Source organism: Zea mays, chromosome 10, assembly GCF_902167145.1.
Source record: "Zea mays cultivar B73 chromosome 10, Zm-B73-REFERENCE-NAM-5.0, whole genome shotgun sequence".
Taxonomy (NCBI): domain Eukaryota; kingdom Viridiplantae; phylum Streptophyta; class Magnoliopsida; order Poales; family Poaceae; genus Zea; species Zea mays.
In genome coordinates this window covers 133376167-133395919 of record NC_050105.1, presented here as the reverse complement: position 1 = coordinate 133395919, position 19753 = coordinate 133376167, and the positions used below count along the sequence as shown (strand labels likewise).

Here is a 19753-nt window from a genome sequence, read left to right as displayed (position 1 = left end):
GTTCCCTCATGCGAACTGGCCGTAGCCCGGGTGCACGGTCGGGGCCCAAGCTCTCGGGCTGGTATGTTGACGCTGTCAACGGTTTGGCCGGAGCCGGGTTTGCGAGAGCAGCCCCCGAGCCTCTGCATAGGGCGAGAGGACGATCAGGGACAGACTCGGCTTTTTTACATACGCCCCTACGTCGCCTTTCCGCAAGGAGGAGGGGGGGAGAGCGCCATGTTACCCTCGATGGGCACCGAACATGGTGTCTCCGGTGAGCTGCAAGCGGGTAATCCGAGTGGACGTCCGTGTCCCGTTCGTTGGGGGTCGGCTAGGGGCCCAGAGGCACGCCCAAAAGTACCTGCGGGTGATTTGCCGGACCCGGTCCCCTGGCGACGGGGTCCGAGGGCTCGATGCCTCCCTCCGATGGGATTCTGTTACAAGATCGTTCCCGCTGGTCTCGGAAATGTCCTAGGGTACCTCAGGAGCGCAGCCCGAGCCTCGGTTATGTATCGAACGTACCCCTGATCATCCCTCGCTCGGCGTCTGAGGCGACTGTGAACCCTTCGGGGGCCAGCCTTCGAACCCCTGGTCAGTAATGGGCGCGGAGCCCGAGTAGCCTGAGGCGGCCATGGAGCCCTTCGGGGGGCCGGCCTTCGAACCCCTGACCAGTAGTGGGTGTCAGGCCCACGCGATCTGAGGCGACTGTTGAACCCCTCGGAGGGCCAGCCTTCGAACCTCTGATCAGTAAGGGGGGCTCGGAGCCCGGTTCCTTCACAGAGAAGGATCCTTTTCGGGGTATCCCCCTTTCCCGGTCCCTGTTGCAAGAGATAGAGAAAGAGGAAAAAAGGATACGAAATCGAACGACGTGGCGTACCTTTTTTGACGCGGTTATTACGGCGAAGGCGAAGCGTCGTCCGCTTCTCCTGCCAGAGGCGCCGCCTGTCCCGCCGCGGAGTTAATGCGACGGGGCGAGTAGTTGGCGGGGCGGCCGTTGCGCGTGCGCGAGCCGTTCGAGGAACGGATCACGGGTGCACCGTCTTCACGCCGTGGGAGGAGGCTCTCTTGCTGTCCCAGGATGGGACGTGAGCCTGGCTGACGACATGACTGCTGCGCCCGCCCGCCTGCCACCGCCATTACTGCCGGTCCACTTTCGGCCGCTTTGACCATCGCGCCAGGCTGGCGCTTCTGGGTCGTGCGCTGGGTCGCCTCGAGTCGCGGCATAGGCTCCGCAACCGAAGAGGTGCGACGGTGGCACAAGTGGCGGTGCGGTTGCTTGCATGCAGCAACTGGCGCGCTGGTTGCGCGACGCGTGGGCCTGGGCCTCCAAGCCGGCGCGTCAGAAGTCGGAGAAGCGCGTCCACCTGGCGCGGTTGCATGCCGCCTGCATGGCTGCCCGCCCCTCCCGCCCGTTGGTCTGGGCGAAAGTGGGGAATCGCTTGTAACCGCTGGGCGGTTGTGTGCACCGCGCGCGGCGGTTTGGCTTCTTCTGCTTCTGAGTCGGTTTGCATGACATGCGGGACCCAGCCCCCGCGCCGCAGGGGAGGGCCTTGGAGCGTGTTGGAGAAGACTCGGCCCGTGGCGTTTGGGGGCGCACGTAGGGAGAGTCGCCTTTAAAAGGAGGGCGACCCCTTTTCGGAAGGCAACCATGTCTTCTCCCTCCCTTATGCGTCGCGTCTTTCCATCTTCCAAGCCCCCGGATGGGGGGTACCCGCCGTCTTTCCGCCTCCTCGTCGGAGGAACGCAACTCCGTGGGAGTTGGTACCTTTCAGCCATCGTTCGGCTTCAAGGATTTTCATCACGCAGCCCGGCTGCATCCCCCCACCGGCGGTCACCCAAGATGGTGACCTCCAGTCTGGCGGTGGGGGAAAGCGAGCCAAGCTGCGGCCTTTACCCCTCCCTTGGCCTCAAGGATTTTCGTCATCCAGGCCAAGATGGAGGATGAGGCGAGTCGGGGGGCTGTCCCCGCATGGGTCGGCTGCCCTTTTCTTCCCCCGGCGCTTGGGAGAGAATGGTATCCTCCAGTCCTACGGTGACTTCCTCCAGCCATGCCGGGATAGGTAGGCCGCCGTTACTCGGCTAGGGCGCCGGTAGCCCTGGGTCTCCGTCTCCCGGCCTGAATGGCTGGTTCTCGTCCTCCGCGGGCGAGAGCCCCCCTGTCGTGACATCTGCCTCGAAGCTGCTGCCGAAGCCGCTTCGCCGCCTGGGGCGGGGGTGGTTGTCGTCGTAGTCGGAGCGGGCGGCGGCGAGCCGCTCGTCAGTCTTCTGTCGCTCCGCAGGCCTTCCCCATGAAGTGGGGTCGTTCGTACCTGCGGAGGGGGAACCGGAGTTCCGTTTGTAATGGCACTTCGAATGCCAGTGTTTTTGTTCATTGTGGCTGTTGAGGCCCGAACATGTATGTAATTTCGGCACGGAGCCGTGTTTTTTCCTCATTTTCGAGCACTAAGTCTCGCCTGTTGATTATCCGAACCGCTTCACCAAGCATGAGTCGCCCCGTGTCAAGGTGACGAGTGAGGTATCCGTATCCCGGAGGCGTAGGAATCCCTCGGCTCGATCGGCCTTGTTGTCTGAGGCTCCTCTAGCTTAGTTAAAGGGACCCCTTGGCCGCTCTTCGATGAGCCGAGGCCAGGGGTAGCGATATCAGTACGAACAGAGGCGGAGTTGGCTCGAAAATGGGAACCTGGTTGGCCGGAGCCTAGCCGGGTTGCCCGTCAGCGGGGGTCGACGCCGGAGTCGATCACCCGAGGCCTCGGGTCGGGCTGGCGCCCTTGGAAGATGCTTGGCCGAGGCCCCAGGGGTAACCGGCCGAGCCGCCTGCTCGGGCCGGATTCCCGGAGAAGTCCCCGGACCGCGTCGCCGTCCAAGGCTGGGTCGGACCTTGCTGAAGGCGTCGTCGATGCCGAGGGTGGTACGGCCCCCTTCGGCGTGAAGACCCGAGCCTGCAGGATCAGATTGTCTTGTAGCGTGTGCCTTCTGCGGCCGCCGAGGCCAGAAAACACACCCTCGCTTCGTTGTAAAGCCGCGTCTCCTTTTCCTCTTATTTCGAGCATCTGGACTTTCCGTCGGTAACAGGGATGTTTGTGTGGGCGAGAGTTGCTTCTCGCGGAAGGTGATGAGTGAGGTATCCGTATCCCAGAGGCGTGGGAGTCCCTCGGCTCGGTCGGCCTTGCCGCTTACGCGTACTTTCGCCCGTCCATGAGGCCCTGTCACCGATTCAGTCGAGAAGGCTTGAAGGACCGTCTCGGCAGAAGAGCTTCCGAACGTGAAGACTTGTTCGGTCTGCGGAATCACTTTATCCGAACGCGAGTTACTTATCGCAGAAGGTGATGAGTGAGGTATCCGTATCCCGGAGGCGTAGGAGTCCCTCGGCTCGGTCGGCCTTGGCTGCTTACGTGTACTCCATCGTTTCCAGGATCCGCTTTTCGAAGCAGTCAAAAAGCACGAAAGAAATTCTGCTAAAAAGAGATCCTTTTTCGAGGAAAATTTCGACGCAGAGGGGGTCTCCCCCCTTTTAGCCCCCGAGGGAGGGTCGGGCTTTGCCGAGGCTAGGCCGACCCTTCCTTGATGACTAAACTTTGCGTGGGTGCGAGGTATATGAACAACTTGAAAACATCTTAAGGGTAGAAGCGACGTAGCTGTTTGATGTTCCAAGCGTTGTCGTAGATCTCGCCTTGGTTGTTGGCCAGCTTGTATGTTCCGGGCTTCAGAACTTTGGCGATGACGAATGGCCCCTCCCAGGGGGGCATGAGTTTGTGCCTTCCCCGGGCGTCTTGCCGTAGCCGAAGCACCAGGTCGCCCACCTGGAAGTCTCGGGGTTGGACCCCTCGGGCGTGGTAGCGTCGCAGGGACTGCTGGTACCGCGCCGAGTGTAGTAAGGCCCTGTCCCGAGCCTCCTCCAGCTGGTCCAGCGATTCTTCTCGTCTAGCTTGGTTGCTTTGATCGGTGTAGGCCCTCGTCCTCGGGGAGCCGTATTCCAGGTCAGTGGGCAAGATAGCTTCGGCCCCGTAGACCAGAAAAAACGGCGTGAAACCCGTGGCACGACTCGGCGTCGTCCTTAGGCTCCAGACCACCGAGGGGAGTTCCTTCATCCATCGCTTGCCGAACTTGTTGAGGCCGTTGTAGATCCGAGGCTTGAGCCCTTGTAGAATCATGCCGTTGGCACGCTCTACTTGCCCATTCGACATGGGATGAGCCACGGCGGCCCAGTCCACCCGGATGTGGTGATCCTCGCAAAAATCCAAGAATTTTTTGCCGGTGAACTGGGTACCGTTGTCGGTGATGATGGAGTTTGGGACCCTGAAGCGATGGATGATGTTGGTGAAGAACGCCACCGCCTGCTCGGACCTGATGCTGTTCAGGGGTCAGACCTCGATCCACTTGGAGAATTTGTCGATGGCGACCAGCAGGTGCGTGTAGCCCCCGGGCGCCTTCTGCAAGGGACCGACGAGGTCCAGACCCCATACAGCGAAGGGCCAGGTGATGGGTATCGTCTGCAGAGCCTGAGCGGGCAGGTGGGTCTGCTTCGCATAGAATTGGCACCCTTCGCAGGTGCGGACAATTCTAGTGGCGTCAGCCACCGCCGTTGGCCAATAGAAGCCTTGCTGGAAAGCATTCCCGACAAGGGCTCGAGGCGCTGCATGATGGCCGCAAGCCCCCGAGTGTATTTCTCGCAGGAGTTCCTGACCTTCGGCGATGGAGATGCATCGTTGGAGGATGCCCGAGGGGCTCCGGTGGTAGAGCTACCCGCCGAGCCTCGGCTTGGTCGAGGGGTAGCTCTCCCTGGCGGAGATATCGCAGGTACGGGGCCTGCCAGTTTCGATCAGGCGCGGCCCCGCTCTGCTCCTCCTCGACGTTCAGTACCTCGGCCTCGGGGGCCGAGGGTACCTCGGGCTGAGCCGAGGGTGCCTCGGGCCGAGCCGAGGGCGCCTCGGCCTGAGCCGAGGGTGCCTCGGGCTCGGGCGCGTCGTCGATCTTGACGGAGGGTCGATGCAGATCCCGGGAGAAGACGTCCGGGGGGACCGTCGTTCGCCCCGAGGCTATTTTAGCCAGCTCGTCTGCAGTTTCGTTGTAGCGCCGAGCGATGTGGTTGAGCTCGAGCCCGAAGAACTTGTCTTCCAGGCGCCGAACCTCATCGCAGTAGGCCTCCATCTTCGGGTCGCGGCAGTGGGAGTTCTTCATGACTTGGTCGATGACGAGCTGCGAATCACCGCGGGCGTCGAGGCGTCTGACCCCTAGCTCGATGGTGATCCGCAACCCGTTGACCAGAGCTTCGTACTCGGCCACATTGTTGGACGCCGGGAAATGGAGGCGCAGCACGTAGCGCAGGTGCTTTCCGAGGGGCGAGATGAAGAGCAGGCCCGCGCCGGCTCCCGTCTTCATTAGCGACCCATCGAAAAACATGGTCCAGAGCTCCGGTTGGATCGGAGCCGTCGGCAGCTGGGTGTCGACCCATTCGGTCACGAAGTCCGCCAACACCTGGGACTTGATGGCCTTCCGAGGGGCGAACGAGATTGTTTCGCCCATGATTTCCACCGCCCACTTTGCGATTCTGCCCGAGGCCTCTCGGCACTGGATGATCTCCCCCAGGGGGAAGGATGACACCACAGTTACCGGATGAGACTCGAAGTAGTGTCGTAACTTCCGCCTCGTCAGGATCACAGCATACAGCAGCTTCTGAACTTGTGGGTAGCGGATCTTGGTTTCGGACAGTACCTCGCTTACGAAGTAGACTGGCCTCTGAACGGGCAGTGCATGCCCTTCCTCTTGCCTCTCGACCACAATCGCGGCGCTAACCACCTGAGTGGTGGCGGCGACGTAGACCAAGAGGGCTTCTCCATCAGCTGGGGGCACCAAGACAGGCGCCTTTGTAAGGAGCGCCTTCAGGTTCTTGAGGGCTTCCTCGGCTTCAGGGGTCCAAGCGAAACACTCGGTCTTCCTTAAGAGGCGGTACAGAGGCAGACCTCTTTCGCCGAGGCGTGAGATGAAGCGGCTCAGGGCCGCGAGGCATCCCATGACCCTCTGTACGCCTTTTAAGTCCTTGATGGGTCCCATGCTGGTGATGGCTACGATCTTCTCCGGGTTGGCTTCGATGCCTCGCTCGGAGACGATGAACCCCAGGAGCATGCCCCGGGGCACCCCGAAGACACACTTCTCAGGATTGAGCTTGACTCCTTTCGCCTTGAGACATCGGAATGTCACTTCAAGGTCGGAGAGGAGGTCGGAAGCCTTCCTTGTCTTGACTACGATGTCATCGACGTAGGCCTCGACTGTGCGACCGATGTGTTCGCCGAACACATGGTTCATGCACCGCTGGTACGTCGCGCCCGCATTCCTCAAACCGAACGGCATGGTGACATAGCAGTACATGCCGAACGGCGTGATGAAAGAAGTCACGAGCTGGTCGGACTCTTTCATCCGGATCTGGTGATACCCTGAGTAGGCATCGAGGAAGGACAGGGTTTCGCACCCAGCGGTGGAATCCACGATTTGATCGATGCGAGGCAGAGGGTAGGGAACCTTCGGACATGCTTTGTTGAGACCAGTGTAGTCTACACACATCCGCCATTTCCCCCCTTTCTTCCTCACAAGCACAGGGTTGGCAAGCCATTCGGGATGGAATACCTCTTTGATGAACCCTGCTGCCATTAGGTTGTGGATCTCCTCGCCTATCACCCTGCGCTTCTCCTCGTCGAATCGGCGCAGAGGCTGCCTGACGGGTCGGGCTCCGGCCCGAATATCCAGCGAGTGCTCGGCGACATCCCTCGGTATGCCGGGCATGTCCGAGGGACTCCACGCAAAGACGTCGGCGTTTGCGCGGAGAAAGTCGACGAGCACTGCTTCCTATTTGGGGTCGAGCCCGGACCCAATCCGGATCTACTTGGAGGTGTCGCCACTGGGGTCGAGAGGGACGGCTTTAACCGTCTCCGCTGGCTCGAAGTTGTCGGCGTGACGCTTCACGTCTGGCACCTCCTTGGAGAGGTTCTCCAGGTCGGCGATGAGGGCCTCGGACTCGGCGAGGGCCTCGGCGTACTCCACGCACTCCACGTCGCATTCGAACGCGTGTTTGTACGTGGGGCCGACGGTGATGACCCCGTTGGGGCCCGGCATCTTGAGCTTCAAGTAGGTGTAGTTGGGGACGGCCATGAACTTCGCGTAGCATGGCCTCCCCAGTACAGCGTGGTAGGTTCCTCGGAACCCGACCACCTCGAACGTCAGGGTCTCCCTTCGGAAGTTGGAGGGCGTTCCGAAGCAGACGGGGAGGTCGAGTCGTCCGAGGGGCTGGACGCGCTTCCCAGGGACGATCCCGTGGAATGGCGCAGCGCCTGCCCGGACGGAGGACTGATCGACGCGCAGGAGCTTGAGGGTCTCGGCGTAGATGATGTTGAGGCAGCTGCCCCCATCCATCAGGACCTTGGTGAGCCTGACGTTGCCGATGACAGGGTCAACGACGAGCGGGTATTTCCCCGGGCTCGGCACATGGTCGGGGTGGTCAGCCTGGTCGAAGGTGATGGGCTTGTCGGACCAGTCTAGGTAGACTGGCGCCGCCACCTTCACCGAGCAGACCTCCCGGCGCTCTTGCTTGCGATGCCGAGCCGAGGCATTCGCCGCATGCCCTCCGTAGATCATGAAGCAGTCGCGGACCTCGGGGAACTCTCCTGCTTGGTGATCTTCGTTTTTGTCGTCGTCGCGGGCCCTGCCACCCTCGGTGGGTGGCCCGGCCCTGTGGAAGTGACGCCGAAGCATGACGCACTCCTCGAGGGTGTGCTTGACGGGCCCCTGATGGTAGGGGCACGGCTCCTTGAGCATCTTGTCGAAGAGGTTAGCACCTCCGGGGGGCTTCCGAGGGTTCTTGTACTCGGCGGCGGCGACAAGGTCCGCGTCAGCGGCGTCGCGTTTCGATTGCGACTTCTTCTTGCCTTTCTTCTTGGCGCCGCGCGGAGTAGACGCCTCGGGAGCCTCTTCCGACGGGCGGCCCTGGGGCTGCTTGTCCTTTCGGAAGATAGCCTCAACCGCCTCCTGGCCAGAGGCGAACTTGGTGGCGATGTCCATCAGCTCGCTCGCCCTGGTGGGGGTCTTGCGACCCAGCTTGCTCACCAGGTCGCGGCAAGTGGTGCCGGCGAGGAACGCGCCGATGACATCCGAGTCGGTGATGTTGGGCAGCTCAGTGCGCTGCTTCGAGAATCGTCGGATGTAGTCCCGGAGCGACTCTCCCGGCTGTTGCCGGCAGCTTCGAAGGTCCCAGGAATTCCCGGGGCGCACGTACGTGCTCTGGAAATTGCCGGCGAAGGCTTGGACCAAGTCGTCCCAGTTGGAGATCTGCCCCGGAGGCAGGTGCTCCAACCAGGCGCGAGCAGTGTCGGAGAGGAACAGGGGGAGGTTACGGATGATGAGGTTGTCGTCGTCCGTCCCAACCAGTTGGCAGGCCAGGCGGTAGTCCGCGAGCCACAGTTCCGGTCTCGTTTCCCCCGAGTACTTTGTGATAGTAGTCGGGGGTCGGAACCGGGTCGGGAACGGCGCCCGTCGGATGGCCCGACTGAAGGCCTGCGGACCGGGTGGTTCGGGCGAGGGACTCCGATCCTCCCCGCTGTCGTAGCGTCCCCCACGCCTGGGGTGGTAACCTCGGCGCACCCTTTCGTCGAGGTGGGCCCGACGGTCGCGTCGATGGTGCTCGTTGCCGAGGTGGCCCGGGGCCGCAGGCGCGGTGTTGCGCGTGCGCCCGGTGTAGACCGAGGCTTCCCGCATGAATCGGGAAGCCGCGGCATGAGGTTCCGAGGGATATCCCTGCCTTCGGGAGGCAGTGCTCTCGGCCCGTCGGGCCGCAGTGCCTTCCAGGAGATTCTTGAGCTCTCCCTGGATTCGCCGACCCTCGGTGGTTGATGGCTCCGGCATCGCGCGGAGGAGCATCGCTGCGGCTGCCAGGTTCTGACCAACCCCGCTGGATGCGGGCGGCGGCCTGACCCTGATATCGTTGGCGACGCGGTGCTGGAGACCCTGGGGCAGGTGACGTATTTCTCCGGGCGGGGGTTGGCCCGCCCATACCTGCCCGACGTCCCGGCGGATCGTCTCAAGCGCTCCTGTTCCTTCGTCGAGCCTGGCCTGCGCCCCGCGGACTTGCTCGAGCTGTGGGTCGTGACCCCCCGCCGGAACGGGGACCACAGCTAGCTATCGCGGGATGTCGGCGCGAGGCACGGGCCTAGGAAAATCACCGTCCTCCGGCATGCCAAGATGGTTGCCTTCGGAGGGATCCCCTAGCTCAACGTGGAAACATTCGCGGCTTGGGCCGCAGCCCTCGTCGTCAAGGCTGCGGCTTCCGTCGGAACAGTCGGAGAGGCAGTAGTCACATGCGGTCATGAAGTCCCGCATGGCACTGGGGTTGCCAAGTCCAGAGAAATCCCAACAGATGCTGGGATCGTCATCTTCCTCGGACCCGGAGGGCCCGTAGGTTGAGACGTCCGTCAACCGGTCCCAAGGCGACCGCATACGAAACCCCAGTGGGGCTGCACTCGCCTCAATGAGAGCGCCCGCCAAAGCGAGGTCGCTTGGCGGGTTGAGGCCGAGTCGAAATGACGTAAGATGGGAGTTAGTCGGTACCTTTTGGTCGACGAGGAGCGACGTAGTCACATCGGGGACTGGTTGCACCGTCATCCCAGGTACGAGGGCGACGTCCTGCAGGCTTTCCGCGAGCGCGCTGGCGTCGTCTTCTTGCTCGGGATCAGCGTGTCGCGGGGGGACGGCGCCTGCCTCCGTCTCGAACGCGAGGTCGACGCCCGGCGTGCCTTCCGTCGGGGCGCTGGGGACGTCGATTCGCTCGACAGCCGATGAAGCGCGGCCTCCCGCTTGGCCTTGGTTGCCTCGCCTCCTCCTCCGTTGGCGGGGGAGAGGACGGAGCGAGCTCGAATATTGTTCTTCCGCCACGCGGGGAAGATGTCGCTGATTCCGCCGCCGGCGGGCGGGTTGTCGGCCGCCATTGTCGTTGTCGCGCGGCGGAGGAAGGAGTATCATGTCGTAGCTGCCATTGAAGGACATGAACTCAAGACTCCTGAAACGGAGCACCGTCCCGGGCCGGAGAGGTTGCTGGAGACTGCCCATCTGGAGCTTGACGGGAAGCTGTTCGTCAGCACGCAGCAGGCCCCTACCTGGCGCGCCAACTGTCGGCGTTTCGAGACCGGGGGGTCCCCGAGCCGACGAGTGAGTATGCTGCGTGCCCCAGCCCAGATGGGTCGAGCGCGTGGGCGAGCGCGAAGGGGGGAGAGGCGAGGTGGCCGGAGACGGGCGTGAGAGAGGTGGAGATCCCGCGGCCTTCGTGTTCGTCCCGCGCCCAGGTCGGGTGCGCTTGCAGTAGGGGGGTTACAAGCGTCCACGCGGGTGAGGGAAGCGAGCGGCCCCAAGAGAGCGCCTGTGTCGTCCTCGTCCCCGCGCGGCCAACCTTCTCTAAGAAGGCCCTGGTCCTTCCTTTTATAGTCGTAAGGAGAGGATCCAGGTGTACAATGGGGGGTGTAGCAGAGTGCTACGTGTCTAGCGGAGAGAGAGCTAGCGCCCTAGGTACATGCCAATGTGGCAGCCGGAGAGGTCTTGGCACCTTGCTGGCGTGATGTCGTGGCTGTCGGAGGAGCAACGGAGCCTGGCGGAGGGACAGCTGTTGGAGCGGTCGAGTCCTCGCTGACGTCGCCCTGCTTCCGTAAGAGAGCTGAGAGCCGCCGTCGTCACAGAGCTTGTGGGGCGCCATCATTGTCCATCTGGCGGAGCTGGCCAGATGGGACGCCGGTCTTGTTCTCCGTGACCCGAGTCGGCTCGGGGTAGGATGATGATGGCGCTCCTTGTTGACGTGGCGGGCCTGCGCCCTAGGTCGGGCGACGTGGGGGCTCCTCCGAAGCCGAGGTTGAGTCTGTCTTCTGTTGCCGAGGCCGAGTCCGAGCCATCGGGTCGGGCGAGGCGGAGGTCGTTCGGCCGAGGCCAGGGCGGAGTCCGAGCCCTGGGTCGGGCGAGGCGGAGTTTCGTCGTCTTCTAGGGCTGAGCCCGAGTCCGAGCCCTTGGTCGGGCGGAGCGGAGTTCGCCGTCTTCTGGGTCTTAGCCCGAGTCCGAGCCCTGGGTCGGGTGGAGCGGAGTTCGCCGTCTTCCGGGTCTTAGCCCGAGTCCGAGCCCTGGGGTCGGGCGGAGCGGAGTTCGTCGTCTTCCGGGTCTTAGCCCGAGTCCGAGCCCTGGGGTCGGGCGGAGTGGAGTTCGCCGTCTTCTGGGTCTTAGCCCGAGTCCGAGCCCTGGGGTCGGGCGGAGCGGAGTTCGCCGTCTTCCGGGTCTTAGCCCGAGTCCGAGCCCTGGGGTCGGGCGGAGCGGAGTTCGCCGTCTTCCGGGTCTTAGCCCGAGTCCGAGCCCTAGGGTCGGGCAGAGCGGAGTTCGCCGTCTTCCGGGTCTTGGCCCGAGTCCGAGCCCTGGGGTCGGGCGGAGCGGAGTTCCCTATGGCGCCTTTGGCAAGGCCTGACTGCCTGTCAGATTCACTCTGTCGAGTGGCACTGCAGTCGGAGTGGCGCAGGCGGCGCTGTCCTTCTGTCAGACTGGTCAGTAGAGCGGTGGAGTGACGGCGGTCACTTCGGCTCTACCGGGGGGCGCGTGTCAGGATAAAGGTGTCAGGCCACCTTTGCGTTAAATGCTCCTGCAACCTGGTCAGTCGGCACGGCGATTTAGTCAGGGTTGCTTCTAAGCGAAGCCAGGGCCTCGGGCGAGCCGGAGGTGTGTCCGCCGTTAAAAGGGGGGCCTCGGGCGAGACGGAAGTCTCTCGAGGTCGGTTGCCCTTGGCCGAGGCTAGGCTCGGGCGAAGCGTGATCGAGTCACTCGTGTGGACTGATCCCTGACTTAATCGTACCCATCAGGCCTTTGCAGCTTTATGCTGATGGGGGTTACCAGCTGAGAATTAGGCGTCTTGAGGGTACCCCTAATTATGGTCCCCGACAACAGTAGTCCCAGGCGAATTCACGCCTCGCCCGAGGGCCTCCTCGGCAACGGGTGCACCCTCGACTCGCCCGAAGTCCAGCTCGGGCAGGCTTCATTGTGAAGCAACCTTGGCCAAATCACCTCACCAACCGACCGTATCGCAGGCGCATTCAATGCAAGGATCGTCTGCCGCCTTATCCTAACACGTGTGCCTCAGTCGACAAGGTCGAAGTGACCGCAGTCACTTCGTCCTCCCACTGACTGACCTGACAGGAAAACAACGTCGCTCGCACCTCTCCGACTGTTGTGCCACCCGCCAGGGTGAGGCTGACAGCAGCTGAGTCCAGCATCAGGCGCAACAGGAAGCTCCGCCTCGCCCGACCCTGGGCCTCGGCCTCAGGAGGAAGTCTCCGCCTCGCCCGACCCCAGGGCTCGGCCCCCGACTCGGCCTCGGAAGGTGGTCTCTGCCTCGCCCGACCCCAGGGCCCGGCCTCAACCTCTACCTCGGGAGGAATCGCGTCCTCGCCCGACCCCGACCTCGGCCTCAGGAGGAGTCTTCGCCTCGCCCGACCTTAGGCTCGGACCGACCACGCCGCAGGGGGTACATCATTACCCTGCCCCTAGCTAGCTCAGGCTACGGGGGAACAAGACCGGCGTCCCATCCAGGCTCGCCCCCGGTAACAAGTAATGATGGCTCCCCGCGCGTGTCCATGACGACGGTGGCTCTCAGCCCCTTACGGAAGCAAGAAGACGTCAGCAAGGTCCCAACAGCCCCGACAGCTGTGCTTCTACAGGGCTCAAACGCTCCTCCGACGGCCACGACCCCGCGTACACAGGGCTCTAGCACCTCTCCGACAGCCACGTTGGCATGTACTTAGGGCTCCGGCTCCTCTCTGCCGGACACGTTAGCATATTGCTACACCCCCATTATACACCTGGACCCTCTACTTGCATCTATAAAAGGAAGGGTCAGGGCCCTCATACGGGGGGTGGTCGCGCGAGACTCCCTCTCTCTCTCTCGCGAACGCTTGTAACCCCTACTGCAAGCGCACCCACTCTGGCGCAGGATAACACGAGCCGCGGTTTTCCCCCCTCTGTGTTCCATCTCGCGCCAACCCATCTGGGCTGGGGCACGCAACGACAATTTTACTCGTCGGTCCAGGGACCCCCCGGGGTTGAAACGCCGACACTAAGCAGCATAACAAACCCTATCTGGCTGACACTGTTCACGCGCTACAGCCTACAGTAGCCGCACGTGAACAGTGACCGCGGCTAACCTAACCATAATGACCTAGCTAATGGGCTTAAGGCCCATAACATTCCGTCCCTCCTTAAAATTAGCTCATCCACGAGCTGTAGTCAAGAAGAATTGACCCATACTAACTAACACTTAATGACTCAATACTAAGTCTTTTAAATCTTGACTTAGTATTTTATTCACCTAGAAAAAATTGAACCACGTCAGTGGTCGGATCTACCGAAGGAGGACGTGTCGGCGGCCAGATCGACCAATGACGGACGCGGCTGCGGTGGCGCAGAGGCCTCCCTGCGCCTGGCGAAGGTCTGTGGCACCCTCCGGTGTTGTAGCTCAGGTGACCACGCCGCGACGGTGGTCAAGGTGGCTGACGTCGACCAAAGCTGCGACGACGCAGCGGATGGCTGTCCGTGGTGCAGAAGATTGATGACCACTACGCGGAGGATTGGTAGATGTGGTGTGGAGGGTTATCCCGCAGCAGCGCCTCTACAGGTTGGGCCACCATGGTGGCCGATTGTTGCAGATTGGGCGAGCAGATCCGCGCACAGCCGTAGTCGGGCTACGCCTGGACCTCCACGAGCACGGATGCGAGCTGCAGCAGTGGCACGACCACCTCAACGTAGAACGCCGCCTCCACCTCCTCCCTAGGTGTGTCGGGTTGCAGCCCATCGACCCCATCGTCCTCGACCTGGCCGCCTTCGCCCGCGCCCAGGCCGCCCTCGCTCGCGCCCAGGTTGCCTACGCCCAGGCAGCCCGCGGTAGAAGCAGAGGGGCTGACCCACGCCTGCTCGAGCTTGGCCAGACGAGCGTCGTGGGAATCCAAACGGGAATTGATGGCGGCGAGTTTCTCGAGGATGAGGTCCATCTTGGTGGAGTAGGTCACAAGATCGTCGTGCGCGCCGGCCATGGTGGCGATGCGCGCGTAGTGGCTTCGATACCAATTTGTTGTGAACTGTGATGCACTCGCAAGATAGTCCCGGTACTCAGCCCTCCCGTAGGAGGCCCTAGGACTAAATCAGATCTATTCTTCTCCCCTCCTCTACTAACATCATGCCCCTCCTTATATAGAGAGGTAACTCTAACTTAATAGCTAAGCAACATAACAAACTCTATCTGGCTGGCACTGTTCACGCGCTACAGTAGCCGCACGTGAACAGTGACCGCGGCTAACCTAACCATAATGACCTAGCTAATGGGTTTAAGGCCCATAACATGGTGACATATGGCTAGAGATGGCAATGGGTACCCGAATACCCGACATGTTTTACCCGATATGAAGGCGGGTACGGGATGATTTCTCTACCCACGGGTATGTTAATGGGTAAAAACCTCTACCCGTTGGGTAGACGGGTACGGGTTGGAACTACCCATACTCGTCTACCGATGGGTAAAATATACTCGCATCAATACAACTATAACCATCTAATAGAGCTCATCTTAGCTAAAATTAAACCCTTCTCTAGCTATCATTTGTCTAGATACCAAGTTATGTAATCATATGATTTGTTATACGTGAAGTTGAAGTTGTTTTTATATGTTTATTTAATATTTTGAGTGATTGATATATTGGAATTTAAGACTTTCCTAGCGGGTACGGGTTACCCGACGGGTAAAAATACCCGCACGGGTACGGGTATGAGTAAGATTTTATACCCACGAGTATATATGGGTAACCCGACGGGTAGAATTTTTTTATGGGTACGGGTATGGAATGGTACTACCCGACGGGTATGTACCCGTTACCATCCCTACATATGACGCTGAAGTAATATAAGTCGCCGCTATAGATCATCACGTCAATTATTATGTTGCAAATCTTTTAGGGCGTGTTAGGTTGGAGAGTCAACTAAAATAGAGCGACTTCATTCCAGTTTTCGAGAATGGATCCATTCTATTCTGCGTTTGGCAAACAGAGCAGAACCACTATATTTTTGTTTGTTTGAAGAATAGAATAGAGCGAAATCATTCCGTTCTTTATTTAGCTGGAGAATCATATGAGTTTAGATGAGAGTAGAACAGGGGCGGAGCCACAGGTGGGCAAAGGGGGCCGTGGCACTACCTCATTTTTTTGTCTTTTATATATGAACATTGAATATGATGTGAATTGGAAAAAAAATAGTAAGTATATAAAGGCAAAACTGCAGCACACATACATCATCCCGTCCAACAATTCAACTCCACGGCTCCCTAAAACAGCCTAGGCATGTTTGGTTCACTGACTCAGTTGCCACACTTTGCCTAACTTTTCTGCCTAAGATTAGTTATTCAATTCAAACGACTAACCTTAGGCAAAGTGTGGCATATTTAGCCACAAACCAAACAGACCCTAATTCTGTTTATGTTACCGCTGTAACGGACACAAGTCACACAAAAAAGGAGCGCTAGACTCCGTCAGCGCCAGCCTCTGTGCTCTCCACTTTGTCGCCTGCTCCCTTCTGCGCTCGTTCGCCCCAATGCTGCAGCCACACCGACTTTGTCATACAAGCCATTTAGCAAGTATTCCACGTCACGCAATGGGGCAAGACAATAAGCAGAAGTGCAATCTCAACATTCAGGGATCAAAGTACTGCAAGCGCCAATTAACAACCAAACTCATGAAACGTATGTTCATGTGCCATTGCCATGTCACATGAACGTCAGTTCAAGATAACCAGCTAATCCGCCAAGACATACATAAGCTACAGTTTTTTTCAACAGAGGCACGGATTCCGTGAACCCAGAGAAGGGGCATAACTGCTGCAAGGTGACTGGTTGGGCGATCACTTCGGGTTCCTCAGCACTATGATGACCGAGTCGCCCCTGAGGAACATCTTACTGATGAATCTATCCTTGTTCACAGGCAGAGCCTTCTTTTTGCCCTTGCCAGTCTTGGGGATCTGGAAAGAAATGAGTCCCGGGTCAATTGGACTTTCGCAAATTAAAATGTCCTAGGATCATGGGAAACAGGCATCCCGGTAGCTGAGTTCGTTACCTCTGTCCACATCTCACGCACGTTCTCGAGCACCATGTTACAGTGGCGATCAAAAGCACGAACACGGCCAAGCAGCTTCTTGTTGTTGCGGCAATTGATGAGGACCTGAACACATCAGGAGATTAGTATTAGCTTTTGTTGACTAATTACAAACAAAGTAGAGCTGTAGGACATCAAAACGGTGAACATGGTTACGCATCAAATTGTTCCCCGGAATAAGATCAGAAGATGTACAGAGAAACAACTACTACGTTGGATACAGCATTTCTAAGCTGTAGAATTAACTGCAGCATTCACAGAGATACACAAGACAGTTTTTTTTTTCAATGCAACGATGACTATTATTAAGGTTTTTGATTGGGAGTAAAATGACAGAAACGGGTGTACATAACAGAAGCTGAGTCATGTATAACCTCAAGCTGGTGTCTTAATCGAAAGGTGTCTTAATCTCAATCTGGTATCCTCAAGCTTGTATGGAACCCAAAGAACAAAAATTAATAGCACAATGCACTTAAGTTTCTAGCAAAATAACTGGAGGGAAACAGGATAAATTGCATACCTGGGTGTTGTTCTTAACACTCATCATTAGGACTGACAGAGGGCCTGTGCTAAATTCCTCCTCCTCTTTCTTTCCAGCCTGCTGTAGAATGTTAGAAAAGAGACAGTGTTAGCCATCTCTGTGTATTGACAGAGGTCAGAAATGCAACAGACACGGATGATGCTTTCAAAGATTCTACCAAAAAGTGGATTTCCCTAACTTCGTATCACTACATCTATGCTTATGAAGACAACGTCCAAAATTCTGGTCAGATACTCACACCCAGCTCTTGAAAAGCTGGTCAAATAGCAATCTGGAATTCTGGATCATAACCAAAACCAAAAGTTTTGGATCATTTACAGGGTACAGAACATATTTGCAACTCCGAGCACATTGAGGGAGTGTTTGGTTTCTAGGGACTAATTTTTAGTCCCTCTATTTTCATCTCTTTTAGTCTCTAAATTGCCAAACATATGGACTAAAATAGAGATAATCCCTCTTTTAGTCCCTGTGTCCGGCAATTTAGGGACTAAAATGAAGACACTAAAAATTAGTCCATAGAAACCAAACACCCCCTAATAGCATCTGGATTATTTAACTGACTCATGAAACAAGTAAGCTCAAGTCCTTGATTAGCTATTAATATTTTTGTAAGAAGCCCCTATCAATTATTGGGACGAGTTTCTCCTTGCTTGTTGGTTCAATCAATTAGTCATGCTTCTCTTGCGAAAAAATAACACACATAAGTAGCAGATAAAAATAATTCGAAGTACATAAAAAATATAAGATTACTTCAAAAAAATAAACTTAACAGTTAACAATTGACTAAGCATTTTTCATCAAATATAATTACTGGGACTAGACAATCCAATGCTCTGAACAAAATAATGCAGATGTTCTACCTCACAACTAGGGCTGGACGAAATGATCGTGGCTCGTTAGCTCGCTCGATTTGTGGTCAGTTCGACTCGGCTCGAATCGGTTCGTTTGAATTTTCATGAGCTGAGCTGACATCCTAGCTCGGTTCGTTAACGAGCCAGCTTGTGAGCTAAACGAGCTATCACATTCCAGCAAAACGAAATTATATGTTTATCATTTACGTAAAAATTGATGAACATGTTATATGTATGTGTTGTCTATGGCCTATGAGTTAAACTAATGATTGATAAAATGTGTCTATGTGTTAAATTGGTCTATGCGAATATAACTATGGATTAAACTGATGAACATGCGAGTGAATTGTGAATTCATGAGTGATGACTTGTGTTAATTTGGTGTTACATTGATATGGTTCGTGAAACTATGAGTATAATTACTATTTTCTATTGTTAAATTAGTTTGGAATTAACTAGAAATTGATCATTATATACATATTGTTTTTCCTGGTCTAGCTCGCAAGCTAAACGAGACGAGCTGAGCTAACTCTGTGGCTTGTTAGCTTAACTCGCCGAGCCAGCTCGAACTCGAACTCGCCGAGCCAGCTTGAACTCGAACTCGCCGAGCCGGCTCGATATCCTGCCCTACTCACAATTAACTAGCTAGCCTAGTTCAAGGGTAAAGAAAAACAAGATCCAAAAAAGCTAAAAGTCTTCCAGTGTATCTTAAACTGAAATCTAACCTAAAAATGGCGTTCCCCAGTGTAATCTCTGCTTCTAAACGCATAACGGCAGAAACAAAGAAACCTGCAGCTTTAAATAGCACTGAAGGGGGAACTTACATTCTCATCCGCCATCGAGCCTCCGCCCTCCTGTGAAAAGGAAAACAAAGGGCAGCCCAGTTAGCCAAGCTGGAAAAAAACACTACAGACGCAAAGGACCAAGTCCGCATCTATATGATTTGCACCTGATGCTAAACGGAAGCTAGGAACTAGTAAATCAGAAAAAATAAACTTGCAGGCAAACAAAAACCCTAAGTGAAAGGCGCACAACTAGGCCTTAGCCCGCACGGGTCGGCAATATATCTCTGATTCGTACCTTTTCCGCGCCGGTGGCGAGTCGCTCCGGTCTCCGGGTGGTGTTGGTGCGCTCCAAGAGGTGAAAACCTCGGAATTTTTGGGCGTGCTTCTCTTCTCTCTTCTGCGGTTTGAGCGGCGGCGTGAGGCAGGAGTAGTGGCGTCGCCGAGGAGAGGGCCGAGAGGCAGTTGTAGTGTTGGGCCGGGCTATCACATAAGCGGAGCCGGATGGCGGATCTTCGTTTGTTTGTATTGTTCCGTACTAATAAATCTGTCGGTCCAATAAGGACCAATTGAGAAGACCTAACTAGTAGTTTTGTGGCAACAATTTTTAGGAACACCTAGAGTGTGTTACTCTACTCTACACCACAACAGCTCTACTTCAAAACTCTGCGTGAAGTAGCTCTGTTCTAGAGTTTAGATTATTTTTTATAATCTGTGGCAGTGGTGGGTAAATAACTCAAAACTCTATGACTAGGTTGTTTTTTTTAGTTTTCGGAGCAACAAAAGAGGTACTCCAAAAAATTGTACTGCAGCTCCAAAAACTTCATAGAGTTTACAATAATTATTTTCACTAGCGATGGAAATTGGTTTTCACTAGCGGTTCTCAGTTACTCGCTTGTACAATAATTATTTTTACTGGCTCCTAACAGGCTAACACTGACGGGTCCGAAAAAAGTCAGTTCAAATAGGTTCAGAACCATCTCTATGTAGCTTCTTTGTACTAGTGGTGAAGTGGGACGACCGTTGAAATTGGTGCTTTATAACAGTAGAGGCAATAAAGATTTCGATGTTATATATTTAGTATCGTAAATATTATCATTTTATTATATAAATTTAGTTAAATTTTGGAATAATTTGACTTTATAAAACTATGTGTCACATGAATAATTTAGTTAATCTTGGAATTTGGAGCGGAGAATGAACGTAGCAGTTTTTTCTCGCATGATACAAGACAAATGAGCTATGTGTCACGTGGCATGAGTTAAACCTTATAGTAGGCATACATAATCTAGATACTATGTTTTGATTCTCCAAACACTAGATATATCTAAAAAATTCGTTTATATAACTTAATATATCTAACTTTATATCTTATTCATTAGAACCCTTCGAAATATGGTTCGTTTTTTT

At 56.5% G+C, this 19753-nt stretch overlaps 1 protein-coding gene across 2 annotated transcripts; it reads right to left on the bottom strand.

Moving 5' to 3' along the window:
• Window positions 1-15686: 15686 nt before the first annotated feature.
• On the bottom strand, window positions 15687-18918 carry LOC100193106 (uncharacterized). Of its 2 annotated transcripts, none has more exons than XM_008663175.4 (5): window positions 18642-18918; window positions 18386-18415; window positions 16690-16767; window positions 16131-16235; window positions 15687-16035 (listed from the first exon to the last, which is right to left on the bottom strand). In XM_008663175.4, exons 2-5 carry the CDS (start codon window positions 18398-18400, stop codon window positions 15919-15921), a joined length of 315 nt encoding a protein of 104 aa, XP_008661397.1. In that variant the 5' UTR covers window positions 18401-18415; window positions 18642-18918; the 3' UTR covers window positions 15687-15918.
• Between the last annotated feature and the right edge of the window lie 835 nt (window positions 18919-19753).